The sequence below is a fragment of the Pteropus medius genome, unplaced genomic scaffold (assembly GCF_902729225.1).
Source record: "Pteropus medius unplaced genomic scaffold, Ma_sr-lr_union100, whole genome shotgun sequence".
Taxonomy (NCBI): domain Eukaryota; kingdom Metazoa; phylum Chordata; class Mammalia; order Chiroptera; family Pteropodidae; genus Pteropus; species Pteropus medius.
This window is the reverse complement of record NW_024351729.1, coordinates 6,474,954-6,493,424: the sequence shown is the minus strand read 5'-3', so window position 1 is coordinate 6,493,424 and position 18,471 is coordinate 6,474,954. Positions and strand designations below refer to the sequence as shown.

The 18,471-nt window shown below is 35.9% G+C and overlaps 1 protein-coding gene and 1 long non-coding RNA gene across 16 annotated transcripts in view; one reads left to right on the top strand and one right to left on the bottom strand.

The window, feature by feature from the left end:
- Positions 1 to 18,471, bottom strand: part of CCDC150 (coiled-coil domain containing 150) — a 64,678-nt gene that overhangs the window by 2,065 nt on the left and 44,142 nt on the right. For 13 of the 15 annotated variants that reach the window (XR_005648981.1, XR_005648982.1, XM_039844308.1 and 10 more), the window contains 9 exons: positions 17,065 to 17,193; positions 15,888 to 16,057; positions 14,680 to 14,773; positions 13,722 to 13,891; positions 12,650 to 12,776; positions 3,629 to 3,823; positions 3,135 to 3,203; positions 2,883 to 3,044; positions 1,131 to 1,217 (listed from right to left, as the gene is read on the bottom strand). Coding sequence is in view for 12 of the 15 variants with exons in the window: in XM_039844308.1 (XP_039700242.1) it covers positions 1,131 to 1,217; positions 2,883 to 3,044; positions 3,135 to 3,203; positions 3,629 to 3,823; positions 12,650 to 12,776; positions 13,722 to 13,891; positions 14,680 to 14,773; positions 15,888 to 16,057; positions 17,065 to 17,193 (1,203 nt within the window). In the remaining 3 variants the exon portion in view is untranslated. Of the gene's footprint in view, positions 1 to 1,130; positions 1,218 to 2,882; positions 3,045 to 3,134; positions 3,265 to 3,628; positions 3,824 to 12,649; positions 12,777 to 13,721; positions 13,892 to 14,679; positions 14,774 to 15,887; positions 16,058 to 17,064; positions 17,194 to 18,471 lie in introns of those variants that run through there. The other 2 variants (XM_039844307.1, XR_005648983.1) reach the window with 2 other exon arrangements.
- On the top strand, positions 3,822 to 6,574 carry LOC120587494 (uncharacterized). Its single transcript, XR_005648985.1, has 2 exons — positions 3,822 to 4,918; positions 6,049 to 6,574. It is a non-coding gene; the product is annotated as an uncharacterized LOC120587494 (long non-coding RNA).

Below are 18,471 nucleotides of genomic sequence, written 5' to 3'. Positions count from 1 at the left end.
TTTTTTTTTTAATTATTTATTTAAATTAGTTTCAAGTATACAATACATTGGTTAGACATCTACATTGTTCATAAAACAATCCCCCCAATTGCTCCTTCCCTCCCCTGGCCCTCCACCTAGCCATCATATTAATGCTAACTGCATTCTTTATGCCATGCTCCCCATCCCTGTGACCATCTATCAACTACTAATTTGTACTTCTTTAATCCTTCACCCTATTCTCCTAGTCCCCTAACCCCCCGTCCCCTCTGTCACCAAATTGTCCACTATTTTGTGAGTCTGTTTTTGATTGTTCCTTTTGTTCTTTAGATTCCACATATAAGTGAAATCATATGGTATTTATCTTTCTCTCAGCATAATAACCTCTAGGTCCATCCATGTCATTGCAAATGGTAGGATTTCTTTTTTTTTAATGGCTGAGTAATAGTCCATCGTATATATGAACCATAATTTCTTTATCCAATCGTCTGTTGGGCGTTTAGGTTGCTTCCATATCTTGGCTATTGTAAATTGTGCTGCCATGAATATTGGAGTGCCATGTTCTTTTTAATATACCATTTTGACAGTCATATTGTCAAGTAATTTAATAGCTATAAAAGGGACATCCTGACCAAATGATAGCAACATCACTGTGATACCTTAAGCTAACGAATCTGTTTTCTTAACCAGAAACTGAGATGTGCTTGTAGTAAATAATGATTTCAAAGGTCCTCTCCTGCTCTAAAAAATTTATGATTTTAAATACCTTCAAAAAAGCTAATTTAAAATATTAGATCAGAGAAAGTAAACTCACAAATTGATAGGGCCTACTTTATATTCCTAGCTAAAGACTGAATGAAGAGCTATGATTGGTTCATGTCAAACAATGCATTAAAATCCACAAACATGCTGGTATTCCCTTCTACTTAGTGGGAGAGACTTGGACTTCAGGTTTACTCAATCTTTCAGCATTCTAATCTCGCTCATCAGGACACAGATCACTTCTTTATAGCAGACTATACTTAGTAAGTTACTGGTTCTTCCCTATTGTACTCTTGACAACTATGTTAATGAAGAATTTTACATTGACTTGTGTTTCAAGGTGATTGTGTCTGAGGAAACTTGTCTCTGTGTCCATGGCTCTGGCTTACCTGTTCTGATTCTACACTGGCTTCTTTCAGTTTATTCTCTGTTGCTTCTTTACACTTCTTCAGGTGTCTGACAGTTTCCTCCAATTCCTAAAAGCATAATACAAAGATTTTTACAAACTCTCAATGTACCATATTGAACAAAAAGCTTCAGTATTTATAATATATGATAGGGCAACTAAATTATGAAAGTATGACTGGGTAATCTGGGTAATCAGGTGCTACCTAAATACAAGATAAAAACTTATTTTCAGTTAACCTACAGTATACATAGTATATAAGATTACAGATTTTGATTCATGGATTCTCCTGAAAATAGTGATTAACATCTCCTTCCCGAATTGGATACTTTTCATAGCAGAGAATCTCTGTTGGGAGATAAGAGCTCAATGATATCCTACAAGAAAAAGCTAAAAGCATTCATCACTAGTGAACCAGTATTACAAGAAATGTTAAAGAAACCTCTTTAAGAAGAAAAAAAAAAAGAAAAAATATGAATAAAATGGCAATAACTATTTATCTATCAACAATTATTTTAAATGTAAATGGACTAAATGCTCAATCAAAAGACATCGGGTTGCTGAATGGATAAGAAAACAAGGCCCCTACGTATGCTGCCTGCAAGAGACTCACTTCAGGTTGAAAGATGATGACACACACTGAAAGTAAAGGGATGGAAAAAGATATTTCATGCAAATGGAAATTGAAAAAGCTGGAGTAGAAACACTTATCAGATAAAATAGACTTTAAAACAATGTCTATAACAAGAGACAAGGACATTTCATATATGATAGCCAAGATAATGGAAGCAACCTAAGTGCCTATCAATGGATGATTGGATAAAGATGTGGTACATATATACAGTGGAATATTGGCCATAAAAAAGAATGAAATCTTACCACTTGTAACAATATAGATGGGCCTAGAGGGTATTATGCTAAGTGAAATAAGACAGAGAAAGACAAATGTGATTTCAGTTATATGTGGAATCTAAAAAACAATCAAAAACAGAAACAAACTCATAGATACAGAGAATAAACTGATGGTTGCCAGATAGGAGGAGGGTGGGGAGACTGAGTGAAAAAGGTGAAGGGATGAAGAAGTACAAGTTAGTAGTTATAAAACAGTCACAGGGATGTAAAGTACAATAGAGAATGTAGTCAATAATATTGTAATAACTGTGGTGCCAGGTGGGTACTAGACTTATTGAGGGGATCATGTCATATAAATGTCTAACCACTGTGCTGTACACCTGAAACTAATATAATAGAATGTCAACTGTAATTGAAAAACTGAAAATAACTGAATTATCTTAATGACATGGTAATAAGAGGGGAAAAAAGAGATCTCTTGAAGTCCTTTTTCAGTGGTATCGTGCTATGCTTTTCATTAAGTTGAGAATAGCTAAAAGTCCTGTAACAGGAACAGGTGTATCTGAGCTATAGGGAAGAACCGAAAGGTATAAAGTTCATCAAAAACTATGAAATTCAGTTCAGAAATCTTAGTAACTAGTATTTTGCATGAGTTTTAACTGTTCTTTAAAATGAGTATTATTAAGTTGAGAATGGAGAATATGTGCCATAGTCAAAGCTATAGGCTTCTTCCTAGATATTATGATTCTAAGAACTTAGCTAAGATGAACAACTTGTAAATATGTTTTCTTTTAGAGAATCTAGAAATTCTAGGTGCTCTAATGCTGGGTATCAGCACATGTTGTTTGCTGATATTCTTTGAGATGAATCTTAAAGTTTTTACCTGGCACCGATTCTCTAGTTCTTGCCTTATTTTCCGCTCTGCCTCTAGTCGTAGCTCTTGCTGTTTGTTCCGTGCTGAGGTATCGTATTGGCTCTTGGCCAACAGCTGCATCTCTTTCTGTAGGTTAGTCATTTCAGATACAAATTTCTGGATACTCAATGACTGGAGGGCACAAAGAGGGAGACATTGGTGCATGTGTCCAAGTTTGAGATTTTATGTGAATGGTAAACACAGTTTGTGGAAATCATCTACCTGTTCATAATTTTTTTTCTGATATTGATCCTTAATTAGCTCCATTTGCCTCAATTCTGTTTCTATTTGCTGAAAGTAAATGTGGAAATAACACAGATGATCAGTGAAATAACTGGCTTGCTCCTTTTGCCTATAGGATGACAGAAAGAATCCCGTATGAAACCCACAGTTATTAGTTTCTGCTGGGCTCTCCTTCCTGTCTGGCCTGCTAACCCCAAAAGAGCAAAGTCCTGTACTAGCACCATGGAGGAGACAGATGGGAAGCCAGAAAGTGACATCAGCAGCTAATGAGAAACTAAACATTTATATAGCGAATCATGGCTAGGAAAAGAGATTGTCCTCCCCAGGCAATCTTCCCACTTCCTGAGTGTAGCTGTAATTAATTCTCAGACCCATGGCACTGTTAGTGCTCTGAAACCATCTCTCCTGGATACCACTGCCTGCCTTATCAGATACTAAGGAAGTGAGAAGACACTTAGAGTTTCTCATACAACCTTCATCCTCTCAATATTTTGAGTGTTATTCGCCTTAGCTGACATGTGAAGCCTAATTTGGGCTTTTTGAGTCTTTATTTTCTCCTTGCTACTGTTCAGTAGCTTTTCCAACTCTGTCAGTTTCTGCCGCAGCTCTCGGTTGGTCCGTGATACTTCCACTGATCTGAAGTTGGCTTCATCAAGGGCTTTCTTCAGCTGTGGAACACAAAGGGAAAATTAGAACATTTTTACCTTCTATTCAGTAAGAGAGGTGTATGTTTAGCTCTGTCCCTATATTTTGTTCTCTTTAGACCTTTCTTTCAAAAGGGAGGGCAAATGAGGCCATAATGTCTGATTAAGTAGATTTGTAGAGGAACGCTCTAGTGTTAAAAATCATGAAAATCACTTAAAGAACACAATCTTTCTTAGAACAGATAAACAATGTAAATATAAGTTCATTGTTTGCTTTTCAGGGTGTGGCTTTGGAGTCAGACAGATCTAAGTTCAAATCTTAGCTTCACCTCTTACTAGCCAAGTCATTTGGATAATTAACTTCCCTAAGACTCAGGTTCATCATTGGGAAAGTGTGAATAGCCTACCTCATAAGATTCACGTAACAGTTAAATAAAATGAAGAATGTAGAGCTTGGCACATAGTAATTACTCAATGATTATTACCATTTACCATGCTTTAAGCATTTCCTTTCTGTCAATTGTGACCTCATGTCTAGAGAAGTAAAAATAAATTATGTGGTAGTTTATATAGATACTTGTTAGTTACTATCACTGCATGCATTTTTATAATATTGCTTTTTGTTTCTAAAGATTTTAATAAACTTGTCTAGTGGAAAAATAGCATAATGTTTACTGTTAAAAACAAGATAACAGGCCCAAATGGAGTCACTTATGCTCTAAGCCTTATGTCACCAAATCGAGACTTAGTCTTGGCTTTCCCAAAAATGAACTCTTAAACCAATCAGGTATCACCTGATCAACACTAGTTGAGTGATCTGCCTGAGACCCCTGGAATCCCCCAAAGGAAAGTAACTCTGCAATAATCAACCTGCATTTTTGCCTAGTTTAACTTTTTGTTCCCACTCTCGTCTGTCTATAAAAGCTTTTCATTTTATACAGCTTCTTGGAGCTCCTTTCTATCTGCTTGATTGGATGCTGCCCAATTCAAATGATTTTTGTTGAAATCAAATCTTAAACTAAGACATATTTAAAATATCTTTTAACAGTTCTGGCATCAGAAGAAGAAAATGAAGGACACTTGTAATAGCACCCAGGAGCAATAAGCAACCAGGGAAAGGTACCCACTGAGTCCTATGAGCTCCCTACTTTCTCGATGCCTCTGGAGGTCATAGCAAAGTCTTAGAGCCTAGCTCTGCAGCGTTTGCGTTATGAGCTTCCCGACATTATTTGAGCATCTCTTTTTCCGAACTGGGTCTGGAAACTAGCTAAAGTTGGACTGGGTTCAACTTAAAAATCAGACTGGGTCCAGGGTTGGAATAGGTCTGATTTAAGCTAGACTTGGGTCCAGTGTGAGGCTTCTGGTGAATAAAATTTTATTTTAAGGCTAAACAAGCAAGTTAATCTTACCAAAGATACTTGAATTACAGTGGCCAGAGTGGAGAACTTTTAACCTAGGTAAGTTTATTCATTTATGAGGTACTCCGAATAAAAAGCGGTCTCAATCCAGTAGTCACCAGGGTAGAGGGAAAATTATTTTTCCGCTCTACCATTTCTGGTGACAAGGATGAGACTCACTGGGACATTCCACTTACTCCAGAGCCTACAGGCAGGATCCTAGGAAAACTAGCAGAAGCTGGCTAAGGGTGAAAATTCTTACCAAAGCAAGCTTTCCTGGATCTCTGTGTTGCTTAGGTGAGAGAAGTAAAATTTCACATTGTCCCTTCCTTCCCAAATTCAGATTGGCAGGCTAAAAACATCTATAAGAATTAGATCTTTGAACTGTGACTCATGAATTCGCTTTCAAGAGCCCAGTGGTTGTTAATCCTTTCTCACTCAGGGACAGCTACTGCCTCGTTTGTCTTGTTTTGTGTCCTGAGAACTTGGTTTGGTAATTGCCAGGTAAAGAGCCCCAAATATATGGCCAGAAAAGAATGTGGTTCCACCCTCATTACAGCTACACATAGCTGGACAGAAATGTGGGTTGCACTCCATTTGCTGCTAGGGTCGTACTGACTGCTGCCAGCTCCCAGGGGAACTATCTTTTCTTTTGGTTATCTTTGAAAGTGGCTCTGGATTTTGGGAGGGCAGTATCTTTTGCACTCTCACTGTATATACCTCCTGTGTCTGTGCAGTTGTTCAGTACGGGCAGGAACATATACTGTTTGTCCTGGCTGATATCTGAAAGGGTTTTTATGTTTTTGTTTTTTTGTTTTTTTTTAGATCTGTGGAACCTGATATTTTTTTTAGATCTGTGGAACCTGATATTCAGAGCCTGATAAGGAACTGTTTTTTAGGCCTTCTCCTCGAAAGCGAAAATGAAACTATATAACCAGAGGGAAAGAAAAACATTCTGAAGACATTTGTGGAAGGATTTACTAAAACATTCCAAAGACACACAGCTCTAAATCTAGAACATACGAATCTTTTAATTTCTATCTTATTTGAAGATCTTCTCCCTGATATAAAGCAGCAAGTTGAAGATAACACAACTAGATGGGTGGGTCAGCCTCCATATCACTTAGGTTGCAACCCAATTGTTTGAGAAATTAAAACGACTGTACTTTGTCTTACAAACTGAGTCTTTATAAGAATAGAAATGCAGCTCTAGACACAATTCAAAGCCCACCTATCCTTTTACCAATCCTAATATATCCCTATTCATCTCAAAAAGCTTGCAGATATTGGAAAAGATCTAGACTTAGAGAACAAAAGTCCTTTTGTTGGTAGAATTTTCATTCTTTGTGCCTTTTGAGATATAAATATTCAACCAGTCTCCAAGAACCAGGTAATTCCTATCAAAAAAGCGAGGGGGGTGGGGGGGGTAGGGTGTGAAACTAAAACTAAGACTGTTTTGAAAACTAGGCCTAAGAAAAATCTTAAAAGTCTCTTTTACAAAGTAGTTACAAGCTTTAGCTATCTTTGCAGGTAATCTTATGTCATCTGCCAGAAACATGATTTGGATCCAACTGTTCTTTTATAAACTAGTGAGTTCTGTATTCTACCTGCCAAAATTTTTAAATGAAAACTTGTGTGTCTGTATGTTTATGTATGTCTATGTATGTATGTTATAAATGTGACTTTTATTCTACCTCCGAGTGGTATTGCCAAAATACTCTAATCAGCTTAAAGAAAATTAAGCACTTACATAAATCAAAATCAAAATTAAGCACTTATATATAGAAACCAAAATGTTTTTCAAGTTCATGTGATCTAAGATAATTTTTGGTAAATAAAAGCTAGTTTAAGTTTGTTTAATTAAGAGGCATGTCTTAGTTATCAGAATTAAATAGAATATTTTTATTCTACCTAGGTTTACTGAAAGATAAGCTCATATCATCTCCTGTAGAATTTGTCAGCAAGAAGGATGATGGTTCACTGTTTAATATCTCATGAAATTTTCATAATTGTTAACAATGAATTAAATAGATGTAAGATAGATTATAAATGAACTTCTCAACAGTTTATTTTTTTATGGTATGCCTACTTAAAAGTTGCCAAAATCCTTTTTGGTAATGAAACTTTAAAATTACACTGAGATCAGTTAAATGATGGATATTCATCTAGATCATTTCCAAATAAGATAAAATACTGAAACATTAACTATTGAACAGGTTTATCCACCTTTGGTTTCCTTTTATAGAGGAACTAAAGATATTTAGGTCTATTAGTAAACATGTCTTGTGCCACATTTGAACATGTTTTGTGGGGGAAAATATACTTCTAGAAACTATGAAATGTATTTATAAATTTGCTAATCCACAGTATTACAGACAGACCACAATTGCTTACATCTTAGTTTTCACTAGGAATTAAGGATTCTAAGGGTTAAGAATTCTAATATGTAATTAAAACTACTTAGGAATAAAGGTGAAAGGAAATAACTATGAAAAGTAGGTAAAAAAGTAAAATGATTATTGCAGAATGAGAAAAACATAGGACAAACTCTGAATGGATACAAAGAAAGTTGGAAGTTTGTGGAAAAGGAATCTTGGGAAAGAATATTATGTGTTTCAAGCTAGCTAAGACCGGAATGGGGTTTAAGATTTTAAAGAATGGATTTTAATATTGAAAGTACACTGGTACAAAATTAGAATTTGGTTTTTCTTTGTTAAAAGAATAAGGTTTTCCTGGACTATTGGTCTGTTCTTAATAAGAGATTGTGAAAAGGTTCTTTTACCTTTGGGGTAATCTACCTGGAAAGCAAAGAATTTGTGTCATACCAAAACAGTATACTGTGCTTCCCGATGTCTTCATCAGGTCTTTGACTACTTAAAAAAAAACCCAGTATTCTCAATATTAAGAGCTAAGTATTGTTAACAACTATGTAACCTTCTGTATTTGCCTTTATAAATATTCTGTTGTTGGAGTGACATCAGCATCACGGAGTAGTGAGACCTCTTTGAATCTCTCCTTATGTCTACAACCAGCCAGGCATCTATAACTCAACAAAGGTTCCTCTACTCAACACACTAGCATGCCTGAGAGAACCATGCATTGGTACATCTGAAGGTGGGTGTATTAAAATGCATAGGGGAGGTAGATGCAGAAAAGGCATTTCACAAGACACAACATACATTTGATAAAATCTCTCAATAAAATGGGTGTAGAAGGAATGTACCTCAACAAAATAAAGGCCATATATGACAAGCATCATACTCAAAAAAAGGAAAGCTTTTCCTCTAAGATCGGGAGTAAGGCAAGGACGCCCAATTTCGCCATTGTTACTGAACACAGTACTGGAAGTCCTTGCCAGAGCAATTAGGCATCTAAATTGGAAAGGAAGAAGTAAAACTGTCACTATTTGTGGTGACTTGATTTTATATTAGAAAATCATAACCAGTCCAACAAAAAAACCATCAGAAACAATACAATAAAGTTGTAGGATATAATATACAAAAATCTGTTAAGTTTCTATATAAGAAAGAAAAATGAAGAAAACAATCACATTTATAGCTGCAACATAAAGAATAAAACACCTAGGAATAAACAAAGGAGGTGAAAGACCAGTACACTGAAAACTACAAGACATTTTTGAAAGAAATTGAAGATGACAAAGAAATGGAAAGATATTCCATGTGCATGGACTGGAAAAATTAACATTATTAAAATGTCCATATTACCTAAATCAATCTATAGATTCAATGTAATCGCTATCGAAATCCCACTGGTATTTTTCACAAAAATACTCAAATTTGTATGAAACCACAAAAGACCCCAAATTGCCAAAGCATTGTAAGAAAAAAGAACAAAGGGGGAGTATCACACTCTGAATTCAAACTATGCTACAAATCAGTATGGCATTGGCAGAAACATTACACGGGACCAATGGAACAGAACTGAGAGCCCAGAAATAAACTCACACATATACAGGCAACTAATTTATGACGAAGGAGCCAAGAATATACAGTGAAGAAAGTCTCTTCAATAAATGGTGCTGGGAAAACTGGACAGACATATGCAAAAGAATGAAACTAGACCACTATCTTATAACCATACACAAAAATTAACTCTTAATGACTTAAAGACCTGGATGTGAGACCTAAAATAATAAAATACATATAAGAAAACATAAGCACTAAGCTTCTGGACTTTGGTGTCTGGTGTTTTTGTGATTTTTGACTCCAAAAGCAAGGGAAAAAAAAAGTGACTAAATCAAACTAAAAAGCAACCAACCGAATGGGAGGAGATATTTGCAAATGATACTTCCAATAAGGGGTTAATATCCGAAGGATGTAAAGAACTCATACAACTCAACAAAAAACAATCCAATTAAAAAATGGGCAGAGGATCTGAAATGACTTTTTTTAAAGGAAGATATACAGATGGCCAACAGGTACACGAAAAGATGTTTCTCCATCACTAAGAATTATGGAAATGCAAATCAAAACCACAATGCAGTATCACCTCACATCTGTTAGAATGGCTATTATCAAAAAGGGTAGAAATAAGTGTTGGAGAGACTGTGGAGAAAAGGGAAGCCTTGTGCACTGCTGAAGTTGTAAACTGGTGCAGCCACAATGGAAAACAGTATAGACGTTCTGTAAAAAAATTCAGAATAGAACTACCATGTGATCCAGCAATTCCTCTTCTGGGTATTTATCGGAAGAAAATGAAAACATTAACTAAAAAGATTATACACATACACACACACACACCTACATAAATACTTCTATATTCACTGTAGCATTATTTACAATAACCAAGACATATTATTTACAATAACCAAGACATGGAAACAACCTAAGTGTCCACTGACATGAACGGGAAAAGAAGAATGGTACATATATACAATGGAATACTATTTGGCCATACAATAGATGAAATATTGCCATTTGGGGTGGATCTGAAGGTTATTATGCTAAGTGAAATAAATCGGACAAAAAAGAAAACTATGATTTCACTCATATGTGGAATATAAAACAAAAAAGTAGACTAGTAGTTACTAGAGGGGAAAAGGGTCGGGGACAGTGAACTGGGTAAAGGCCAAATCTATGGTAATGGAAGGAAACTATATTTTTGGTGGTAAGCATGCAATAGAGTATACAGATATCAAATTATGTTGTAGAGCTGAATTTATAACTGAAATTTATAATGATGTTACATCAATAAAAGATCTATTGTCACTTTGGTTAAACAGATTTTTATTTCATAATGATCTGTGATACTATTTGGTCAAATGTTCAAACCTTTTGGCATTTAGACAACCTCCTAAAATCAAATCCTAAATGGAGTCTTTGACCTTAAAGTAACAGATTTCACAGAGAGTCCCTGAAAAATCTCAGTAAATTTGTCTCTCACCTTGTAAAAGAGAGATGTTAAACTAATTAGGTTTATTTGGTATGTTATATTACATGGGAAGCATTGTCAAATTAGGGATAATAAACCTTTGGTTATATTTGTACAGATGCATATTATTTATATAAGTTCTCTAGATATTGTGTGAAATTCCTAAAACTGATTTATCCTGGTATGTTATCCGTCATAATTCCAGTTACTTAAAAATATATGTCACAGATAATAACCAAATTTCCTTATCAAGTCTATTATAATACCTTTTCATCAGGTCTTTAACCATGGGCATTTTTAAGTCTTTTGTCATTTATAGACAGTTACTGTTTTACTCTGATGCTTTTGCAAAAGTGAGATTCCTAGAAAGGCCTCTATCAAGTACCCAACTACTGATACCTCTGCCAAACTACAAAGTGTCGAACCTTGGGTGCATATTTCACAACTGAAGAAGGCTCATTCTGACGTCTGGTGCTGTGCAAAATCAAACCGACTAGGAAGAGAAGTACCCATGGTGAGGTTAGACTGCTTCCTCCCAGGATCAAGAACGTTTCTTTCCATTCCTCCTTCCCTCTCTGACCATGCTTTTCCTAATTCTTATGACATGAAGGTCTTTATGATTGTTTTGTTCACCTTTTGCCCTGCTTTGGCCTGGACAGTTGTGCCATTGTTCACATATCTCGGGCCATTGCAAAGGGGGGTAATCCAACCTCCAAATGATTGTTGGATTTGTCACGATCCTATAGTTGTGCTCATCACAAACTTCTCTCTGATTTCCAAATTCTCAGTTTCTCTGAAACAAACTCAGCCCCCTCTCTACTGTGTCAGACTCCCTACCCAAGGGGGTCCATTTCCAAACCCCAAATCTGGGGAACCTTGCATCCAGGCTCTGTACAAAAAAAGGGACACAAGGCAAGAGTAACAAGAAAACCACCTGTGTTACTGGCCTCCATGGCTATCACCTTTCTAGTCCTGAGCTACATACTCAAATGGAAATTATCTGAAGCCATTCATGATTCAAAATTAGCTTCCACTGGCAGATCCCTACTGCCTTGGCTAGGAGTAAATGCAAATGAAGCTGTGACAAGGAACCTTAAAGATATAACTCTTAGAGATACTGCAGAATCTGCTGGTAAAGCAATACTCTCCAACAAAAACCCCTAGACTCTCTAGTCATAGTTCTTGATTGTAGGATAGCCCTTGATTCTCTTTTAGATGAGCAAGGAGGTGTCTGTGCTATGGCCAGCACCACTTATTGCACTTGGATTGATACGTCTGGGGAAGTTGAGACTCAGCTATATAAGATCATTGAACAAACTAGTTGGCTTAACAAAGTGACTTCTTCAATGGTGTCTTTCCTTGATTCATTGATTCTGATTGATTTGGGTCCTGAGGATTGGGGCTCAGAAATGCACTCTAGACATTGGAAATTATCCTGTTTATAACAATCATAATAGTTTCCCTGGTATACTGTATTCTCTCAAAAGCTTTAAAGCATGTTCTCAGCTGCTAACTAACAAGTAAATGATCTCTCTGAGACAAGAACATCAGAAAAGGAGTGAAGAGAATGAATGACTGACAGAACGTGAACCCAACGTCATGACCTGTGAATGCCACAGAGATTCAGCAAAAAGATGTCATTATTTGTGAATACCAAACAGAGGATCAGCAAAAGACTTCAAGAACTCCAGAGTGGTAGCTGCGAGTAGCACTAATGCCTTAAATTTTGATCACAACTCTAAGTTAGGCTAAAAGTCTGATCAAAAGGTGGGGGAGGAATTATTAAAAACAAGAAAACAGACCCCAAATGGAGTTGCTTATGCTAAGCCCTGTCACTAAATCAATACTTAATTATCATTCTGGTTCTCCCAGAAATGGAACCTTAAATCAATTAGGAATTGCCTGATCAATACTAGTTAGGTAATGTACCTGATTACCTCAGTTGCATCTGGCTTGCTGGTCAAGGGGGATTAAAACAGCCAAAGAATAACTGCATACCGCAGCTGGTTTTCCTCTTAAAATACATTCAACTAGAGAAACCTTTTGTCAATTGACTCCATACCTCTGCCACTTCCCGTTGTGTCGCTTTCTTTGCAGCATCTCTCTCAGTTTGAAACTGCTTTCTTAGAGCTTCTATGCGTTCAGCATGCAATTCTGCTTCCATTTTGGATTCCTCAGTCATCCGTTCTCTGTTTTGAAAAACACGGATGATAAATCACCTTTAGAAATCATCTTGGGAGGTAATAAAGATATGGAGGGAATGTGCAACTTTCCAAAAGGTGTGTGATTTACAAATGAGAAGCAGATCAATTACCAGGCGAAGTTCACTGATCTGGAGCTTAACAGAAGAAAAACAAAGCATTACCTGTAGCATTTAAAAAAAGTCATTTAATATAAAGAGATCCAACCAAAAGAGTGAAACATATACTCTCGTTTAACCAATAATGAATAGTCTTGAGCCAGCAACACTTCACCAGAATATAAAATTTGTATAGATCACAAACCTGAAAAACACCTTTTCTGCTTTAGCTTATACCTGTCTATGTCAATATGTTCACTACCCGAAAGGAATAAAGATGTATGTGCGCATTGCATTTCTCTTTCGTATGAATTTTCACAGAATGTTATTAATACCTAAATCATATTTACCTAGATATAGTTTAAGACAAAATTTTAGTAGCTTCACTTGAACTTGATGGGTTTTACTTAACTAATCTCAGGCCATAACTGAAAACAATTAATGGTTTAGCATCTGCTTAGATGGAGTCATCCACTCCTCCATTTAGGCTCTGGTTATTGCTTTTCCAAATCATGCTTTTAAAGGACACATAAGCTTTTGATGGAAAAGGCTTGACCAGAAACGTGCAAGTGTTCCTTCCAACCGATATTCTTTAGATTTTGGTTTAACCTTCATATACAGAAGCAGCTTGATATTAGATAAAAGAGCTGAAAATCAGCATACTCCAGACAGCTAGTGTCTGCTGCTGCTCAGCTATACCTGGTTCCTTAACATGGCTCTTTTGGGCATACTAGTTCAAAGTAGGAGAAAAAGGTTTAACTGGTTTATGTGAATGAGCCAAACTTACTCTCCCAGAAGCTCTTCCCTAACTTCACTGTGACTATACTGCCCTTACTTGAACGTTTCCAAATTCTGTCGCTCAAGTTCTTTGTTTTCCAATTTCTCTTGGACATGGTCAAGCTTTGTTTGCAGATGATTATTTGTCTGGAGAGCTTGTTCCAGGCTCATAGCCAGTTTCCTGTTGTCTTCTCTAGCTACATCTAAAGCTTTTTGTAGAGGCTCCATCTAAAAGAGAGAAGAGGGTTTTTAACAGGTGCAATTAGTCCATAACGCTGTATGTGTACTTCTAACCCTGTATCATCAAGTGCCATTGAAACAATAATTAGTAGGAATCAGAACCAGAGATTTCAGAAGCCTGAAATATATGTGAGAACTTATTACAGACATTGCTTGAAGACTCTTAGAAGGTGATAGGAAGGGTCTGCTCCACTGGTCACTACAGAACTTTGGAAAATAGAGCCAACTTAATTTATTCTGATTTTTAAAATTTTAAAATTATCCTTCCTGATCCTATGACCTCTAGTCTCACTGACTAGAGAGATAAGAACGTGAAACTGTTGTATATCCTTCCAGAAAAAGCTTTTTATGTAAAATATCCATGTGTATTACATATAAGTGTGCATGTATGTAGATACATAATCATATGTGCACACACCTGAGAGCACACTCGTGAGTTTGTCCCATTAGCAGTGGGATCACTCCAGCTACTTCTGACTGATGGTATGAGCTATTCTCCAAGCCCTTTAACTTCTGCAATCATTTATGCATTAATAAACGAAAAGAATGTGAACCATATAAGAGAAAGAACTGGCATAATTTTGGCCCTGGTTTCCCAAAATATGATTCACTGTAAAATCGCAGGCCCATTTCTCATTTGTAATATGTCACTGTCAAACCCAAATTTAAATGAAAACACAATTTACCTGATTGTTTTACTCCACTTTTCCAAAATAGCAATATCCCAATAAAACCAAAAATATCTATGTTATCATCTATAAACACCTGCCCTCTACCTCACTGTTGTGCTGGGCATCCACGACAAGCACTCTGGCCTGCCATTGGTCCACTTCTGCTTCCAGCTTCTGTACCCTCTGTTGATTTAGAGCCCTAAAAATGGAAAGCACAGAAAGAGTGACTACAAAAAAGAACCATCTAGGAATGATACCATTGGGCGTTACAGGGCACTCTTCTAAAAAGCTCAAATGGCATATGTAGCAGTCTATAGATGCTCAGAATATGAATTGGCAGGTGACAATTAGTAGCCTCAGCTTCAGGTTAAGAAACGAAGGCTACTATGGATTAAAAATTTGTTCCATCTTATGATTCAATTTGGCTTGATACATTAAACTGTCAACACATGTCAATAAATAACTTATGGGCTGATAATTTTATTTTATATATGTGTAACATATTATACACACACACATATATTATAAACATGTATCAGTGGTACAAAAACATTTCACCTCTACACGAACTGGCTTCATGTTGAGATTTCTGCTTCTAAATACAACATCTAGTAGAATTTTATTGTAAATGGTAAACAATACTTTTAGTACCAGCCTCTTGAATTTTCTATTTAAGTTTAGAATATACATAATATGTAAGAAAATAAAGCGCAATGAAGAATATACACTTGTTCTCTCATAACATAGAGGTAATATACACCACAAATATACACATTACAACATATTTTTAGAGGCCTTATTAAACTCAGAACATTTGTTTATTAACCTAAAAGGGAAACTTTTATGTAATTTTTGAAACATTCAAGAGTTTACTTATAAAACATGGTCAGAAGTAGTTCTTAGAATGATTCATCTAAATAATCATTCATCTTTAAACAGGACACTAATAAATGGATAATTCAAACTAAAGTAGGTACTTAGCTTCAATTATCTCAACAATTACTATTTTGTAGACCCAAGGGCAAGTTTAAAAAGTGTAGAAAACAGCAAGGATAAAACAACAGTATATCATACGAATTTCTAGAATACATACTCCTTTACCTCACTATAAAATATAGGAATTTTGAATTTTTGGAAATCATATTAATTTTTAATTCTAAATTTTCCCTAACTTTAAACTGGTTCTTGAAACACCATTTTACTAGTCCCCCCCCGCCCAATGAAGCAATATAAAGTGACTCAGGAGCACATTGCTCCTTACTACAGCACAACAGAAAAATACAGTACGAAGACAGAAAAATAATCTCTGGTACCTTTCTTTCTTGAGGCCTGCAATCTCTGAATCCCTCCGCCCAAGCTCTATTTGTACTTTTTCCAGAGCACCTTGCATCTTACTGTGAGAAGCTAGCACATTCTCCAACATGATTGTAACTTTGCAGTTGTCTTCTTTGGCTTCTGCCAATTGTCGCTGAAAATTTCCCACCTAATAGAAAATGAAACCAGATAAAGATATTTGATTATTTCTGATTATTCTGCTGCTGCTGAGTCTCATTATTTCTAGGAAAAAGTATGGAAACCAGGCATGGTAGAATGCTAATAATTAAAGTCTATTTACTTTTATTTTGTTTTATTGTGACTTTAAGAAAAAGAAAACTAGATCCCAGATCCTATGAAGAACTCTGCAGTGCTTCCCAACTATTGTCATGTCACAGCACATACATTAACTGGAGACATCAGGATCAACAACTTCTTAGGTCTAGAGGTGGTCCCAGGCTGGCCTGCTGTGGCCCTGGTCAGCTATCTTATGATAGGGGCAGAAGAACAACACATCTGAAACTCATCAGAATTATCTCAGGAATAAAGACCATAAGAGAAAGTAGAAGCTGCTAAAGAACATAACTCACAGCCCTCTTCAGAGAGGCAAAATCTAGCACTTGGTATCAAGGAGAGGGTTGGGATGTGACTTCTATTTTGTTGGTCCCTCACCTTTTTGGACCAGGGACCAGTGCTCCTATGAGAATCTAAGACCTGATGATCTGAAGTGGAGCTGAGGCGGTGAGGCTAGCACTGGGGAGCAGCTGCAAATATAGATGAAACTTTGCTGGCTCACCCACTGTTCACCTCCTGCTGTGACACCTGGTTCCTAACAGGCCACGGACCAGCATTGGTCCAGTAGAAAGCAGTTAATATCCCATTAATGAGGCATAAGTAGGCAAGTTATTACCAGGGTCAGATGTATTTCAACAGAAAAAAATCAGGACTTTTAATTATTTTAAGACAGGAAGTTGAAAAAAATCAGGAGTTAACATGTATTTTTAGGGAAAAGATTTTAAAGCTCTTTTAAAGTTTTATTTAGGGAAAAAATCCTCCTCTGATTAATCCTCATTCTTTCTTACTAAAGGTACCAGGAAATGGAGGAACATGGCTTATGCAAGACTTCATAAGCACCTCAGCCCAGTAACAGACTTTCAGAAAGGACTGATGCCTTGCCTTCTTGTTTTCCCTGTCCTCCAAAGCCTCGAGGTCCCCTTTCAATTTCTGACTTTCTTTCAGTGCTGCATCACGACACTTCACTGCTCGTGAGAGCTCCTCTTCATTCTTTTCAAGAATGGATTTTACCTTAGTAGAAAAAAAAATGATAAATGACTTTTCCAAAGCACAATAAATCAACAATTAGAATATGACAGCAATTTAGAAACCAAACTTAAAATGCTGAATTAAATATGTTTATCTTCTATTATAAATAAAAAACTGATTAGCTGTTTTTCCCTTTAAAGAAAACTACATAACAAAAATAAATTTGTGTGAATAAACATGGGCAAACCTAATACATGTCGATCTCCATGAAAGTAAAGAATAAGGGATGAGGGAGCTAAAACAATGAATGTAACGTGAAATGGTGGAGAAATTGATTATCATTAAAGTTGAAAATATAATGTAAGTGCAAGAATAAAAGCAAAGATAAGTACTAAATAGTATAAAGAAAATAGTGTCACAGAAGAATAACTCCTAATCATCATATCAGAAGTATATTTTATATCCCTAAAACACTTTTAGGATATCTACAGAATCATTTTAGATATCTTCATACTATTTTAAATATTACTCTTTTCAAAAACATTTTATTTTGAAATAATTACAGACTCACAGGATGTTGCAAAAATAGTGCATAGTCCCATGTACTCTTCACCCTACTTCTAATGGTGACACCTTATATTGCTGCAAAGTTCAACATTAAAACCGGAAATTAACTTTGGTATATTACTGTTAACTACATTAACTGGACTACAGAACTTACTCATTTTTCATCGTTTTTTAACCTTCATGCATCTGTGTGCGTACACACATGTAAGATTAGGTAACTTGGTCCCATCCACATTATTTACATGACCACCACCACCATCAAGACACAGAACTGCTCCATCACCACAAAAGAATTCGCTTTTTGAACTCTTCCCCTGCCCACTGACAACCAATTAGTCCTCTATCTCCATAGTTTTGTCATATCAAGAATGTTATTTTAAATATTTTAACATAACTTTTTATAATACCTTCACATTCTTTTAAATAACTTCTCTGAAGTATAAATGACATACAATAAGCTGTGTATATTTAAAGAGTATAATTTTGACATATATAAACTCTTGAAACAATAATAAAGATAATGAACATGCCCATAATACCAAACTTCCCTTAGCCTTTCTGTAATCTCTACCACCTTCTGTCTCTCTTTGTTCCTATACCTCTACCCAAGGCAATCACTGATCTGTTTTCTGTCACAATAGTTTTATTTTCTAGAATTTTATATAAATTGAATAATATTGTATATACTTTTTTGAATGGCTTCTTTCACTGAGCATTATTCTGAGATTCATTCACTCTTTGGCATGTTTCAAT